This window comes from Chionomys nivalis, chromosome 8 (assembly GCF_950005125.1).
Source record: "Chionomys nivalis chromosome 8, mChiNiv1.1, whole genome shotgun sequence".
NCBI classification, from domain to species: Eukaryota; Metazoa; Chordata; class Mammalia; order Rodentia; family Cricetidae; genus Chionomys; species Chionomys nivalis.
In genome coordinates, this window is record NC_080093.1 from 88,726,392 (window position 1) to 88,730,677 (window position 4,286).

Here is a 4,286-nt window from a genome sequence, read left to right on the forward strand (position 1 = left end):
ATGGAAACTCTTCTTTTTCTCATTTTATTTTATTTAAAAAAATCAAACTATCTTTTTCATTTTACATACAAATTCCAGTTCCCACTCTCTTTCCTTCTCAAACTCTCCCTACTCCCCGCCCCACACTCCATCTACTCCTCAGAGAACATAAAACACATTGATTTGGGAAAGGTCCAAGGCCCTACCTGCTATATTTAGACTGAACAAGGTATCTATCCAAAGTGAATGGGTTTCCCAACATCCAGTACAAGCAGCAGGGATAAATCCTGGTGCCAGTGCCAGTGTCCCCGCAGTCTGCCTCAACCATGCAGCAGTCAACTGTCAACCACATTCAGAGGTTAGTTCTATGCTCCTTCCCTGTCCAGCTGGAGTTGGTGAACTCCCAATAGCTCAGACAAACTGCCTCAGTGGGTGTACCCATCATGGTCTTGACCTCCCTGCACTCACATTCTCACTCTTCCCACTCTTCAACCTGACTTTGCGAGCCCAACCCAGTGCCCGGCTGCAGGTCTCTACCTCTGTCTCTGTCAGTTTCTAGATGAAGGTTCTATAGTGATATTTAAGATATTCATCAATCTGACTGTAGGACAAGGTCAGTTCAGGCACCCTCTCTTCTCTTGCTTAGAGTTTTAGCTGTGGTCATCCTTATAGATCCCTGGGAATTTCTCTAGTGCAAGATTTCCTGCTAGCCCCATAATGGCTCCCTCAATCAAAATATCTCTTTCCTTGCTCTTACCTCTATCCTTTCTCCATCTTGACTATCCTGCTTCTTCATGTTTTTCTCCTTTTGTTCATTCTCCCCTCCTCTTCTGCTTCCATCCTTCCTTCTCCCCCCACCCACACACTCCCAATTTTTTCAGGAGATCTTGTCTATTTCCTATTTCCAGGTAGATCTATATATGTTTTTCTTAGGGTTCACCCTGTTTGTTGTTGGGTTTTTGTCTTTCCTGGTTCCCGTTGAACCAGAAGTCCCAAAGAAATCACACAGAAGTCTACATTAGCTATAAACTGATTGGCCAATTAGCTCAGGCTTTTTATTAACTCTTATAACTTATATTAGCCCATTATTCTTATCTGTGTTAGGCACATGGGTCAGTACCTTTTTCAGCGAGGCAGTCACATCTTGTTTCTTCTGTGGCCAAGTCACCCTGCATCCTCTTTCCAAAATTCTCCTATTTTCATTGACCTGCCTCTACTTCCTGTCTGGTTGTGCTGCCTTTACTTCCTGCCTGACTACTGGACAATCAGTGTTTATTTAAGTTATAATTGACAGAATACAGACCATGGTCCCACACCACTTCCCCCTCTTTTTTTTTAAAGAAAAAAAAACAAGAACATTGTTACAAGGGAGGGGCCCCTTGTTTGTCCCAGCCACTCGGCTAGCTTACACCCGAAATAACCACACAGAAACTGTATTAATTAAAACACTGCTTGACCATTAGCTCTAACTTCTTATTGGCTAACTCTTACATATTAGTTTAACCCATCTATATTAATCTGTGTATCATCACGTGGCAGTGGCTTACCAGAGATTCTAACTGGCGTTCATCTCAGGCAGAGGATCCATGGCTTCTCTGTCTCTGCCTTTCCTCCTCCTAGCCTTCAGTTCTGTTTTCTCTGCCTACCTAAGTTCCACCCTATCAACTAGGCTAAGGCAGTTTATTTATTCATTAACCAATGAAAGCAACACACAAACAGAAGGAACTCCTACACCACTTGTTACTTTTCTCCGGGGTCATGGAATCTAGACTCATTTCTTTGCTTTACAGCTAGTATCCACTTATGAGTGAATATATACCATGTTCATTTTTCTGGGTCTGGGTCACCTCACTCAGGATGGTTTTTCCTAGTTCCATACATTTGCATGCAAATTTCAAGATGTCATTGTCTTTTGCCACAGAGTAGTACTCCATTGTGTAAATGTGCCACATTTTTTTATTCATTCTTTAGTTGAGGGGCATCTAGGTTGTTTCCAGGTTCTGGCTATTATAATTAATGCTGCTATGAATATAGTTGAACAAATATTCTTGTAGTATGATTGAGTATCCTTTAGGTATATGCCCAAGACTGGTATTGCTGGGTCCTGAGGTAAGATGATTCCCAGTTTTCTTAGATGTTGCCATACTGATTTCCAGAGTGATTATACAAGTTTGCATTCCCTCTAGGCTCAATCTTTGTTATTCTAACCTTTCCCAATAGCACCAGGGAACAGATTTTTAACAAATATATGAGACTTTTGAGACAGGTAAGATACTATCTGTAATTAAGTTGATCATAAAATGTTGAAAAAATGGGGAAATAAAAATATTTTTAGCATATTATGTTTTATGTGAATCAATTTTTCTCTTCATTAAAAACTTTATTTGATTTTATTAAAGATAACTTACTATGATACTTTTTATTTCTTCTAAAAATTGAATTTTGGTATTTATTGCAAAACTTTTCATTTGCTAATAATATATCAGTAGACATTTTAAATTACAGACACTCAATGTTTACTATTATATTTATGAGACATTATTTAAATATCAAGTCCTACAACAAAACAAATGTTTTTAAGAAAATATTTTCCTACCAAGTTGTCTCTCCAGAGCACCTTTAATCTCATTATTTCTGAGGCTGTAGATGAGTGGGTTCAACATGGGGATCACCACCATGTAGAACACAGACACCATCTTGTTTTGATTCGTGGAGTAGCTGGACTTAGGCATCATGTAGATAAAGGTGATGGTCCCATAGAACAGCGTGACTGCAGTGAGGTGGGAGGTGCAGGTGGAGAAGGCCTTCTGGCGGCCCTCAGTGGAGCGCATCTTCAAAATGGTGATGAGGATGTAAATGTACGAGATAGCTATTACAAGCATTGTGATCATAATGGCAATGCTAACAGAAGAAGTTGCAAGAACAATAGAGACACTGTCATCAGAACAGGAGAGTTCAACTAAAGGAGTAAAATCACAGAAAAAGTGATTGATTCTGTTTGGTCCACAGAAGAAAAAAGAAAAGAATGAAAGCATAAAGGATAAAGAATTAAGAAAACCACCAATATAAGATCCTATAAGCAACTGGACACAGACATGTGTAGACATCTTGGTTGAATAATGCAGTGGGCTACAAATTGCCACAAAGCGATCATAAGCCATAGCAGCCAGAACATAGCACTCAGCAGTCCCAAAGAAAGCAGCTGAGCCCAGCTGGATGGCACACCCTAGGTGGGTAATGGTATTTTTTTCCACCAGAAAGTTCACAAGCATATTAGGTGTGACAGAAGATGAATAGCCTATATCAACAGAAGCCAAGAGGCTGAGAAAAAAGTACATGGGGTGATGGAGCAGGGAAGAGACTCTGATGAGAAGGATGGTGCTGAGGTTCCCAGACACGGTCACCAGGTAGATGCACAGGATGATGATAAAGAGGACGGCTCTAAGGATTGGGTCATCTGTCAATCCCAATAAAATGAACTCTGTCACTGCAGTGTGGTTCCCATCCTCTAGGAAATCCATGATACAGTGTAGCTCCTGCCAGGTCAACGTTGTGATGGAGATAGTACAGGAATGAATTTATAAAAATGGCTTCTTTTTTTTTTTTTACTTATTTATTTATTTTTATTCTTTTTTAATTAAAATTTCCACCTGCTCCCCATTTCCCATTTCCCTCCCCTCCTCCCAAATATTGCCCTCCCCCCACTTCCCTCCCCCTATCCCCACTCCTCTTCTCCTCCCCCCACTCCATTCCCCCTCCCTCTCGATACTGAAGAGCAGTCCAAATTCCCTGCCCTGCGGGAAGACCAAGGTCCTTCTATCTACGTCCAGAAAGGTGAGCGTCCAAACAGGCTAAGCTCCCACAAAGCCAGTTCATGTATTAGGATCGAAACCTAGTGCCATTGTCCTTGGCTTCTCATCAGTCTTCATTGACCGCCATGCTCAGAGAGTCCGGAATCAACCCATGCTTATTCAGTCCCAAACCAGCTGGCCTTGGTGGGCTCCCAATAAATCAGTTCCACTGTCACAGTGGGTGGGTGCATCCCTCGTGGTCCTGATTTTTTGCTCATGTTCTCCCTCCTTCTGCTCCTCATTTGGACCTTAAGAGCTCAGACCGTTGCTCCAAATTGAGACTCTGTCTCTACCTCGATCCATCGCCAGATGAAGGTTCTAAGGTGATATGCAAGATATTCATCAGTATAGGATAGGGTCATTTCAGGTTCCCTCTCCTTAGTTGCCCAAGGTACCAGCTGGGGACATATTCCTGGACACCTGCGAACCCCTCAAGAGTCAAGTCTCTTGCCAACC

At 41.7% G+C, this 4,286-nt stretch overlaps 1 protein-coding gene across 1 annotated transcript; it reads right to left on the reverse strand.

The window, feature by feature from the left end:
• Positions 1 to 2,555: 2,555 nt before the first annotated feature.
• LOC130879581 (olfactory receptor 502-like) lies at positions 2,556 to 3,500 on the reverse strand. The gene has a single exon (XM_057778257.1). The coding sequence runs from the start codon at positions 3,498 to 3,500 to the stop codon at positions 2,556 to 2,558; it is 945 nt and encodes a 314-aa protein (XP_057634240.1).
• Positions 3,501 to 4,286: the final 786 nt, after the last annotated feature.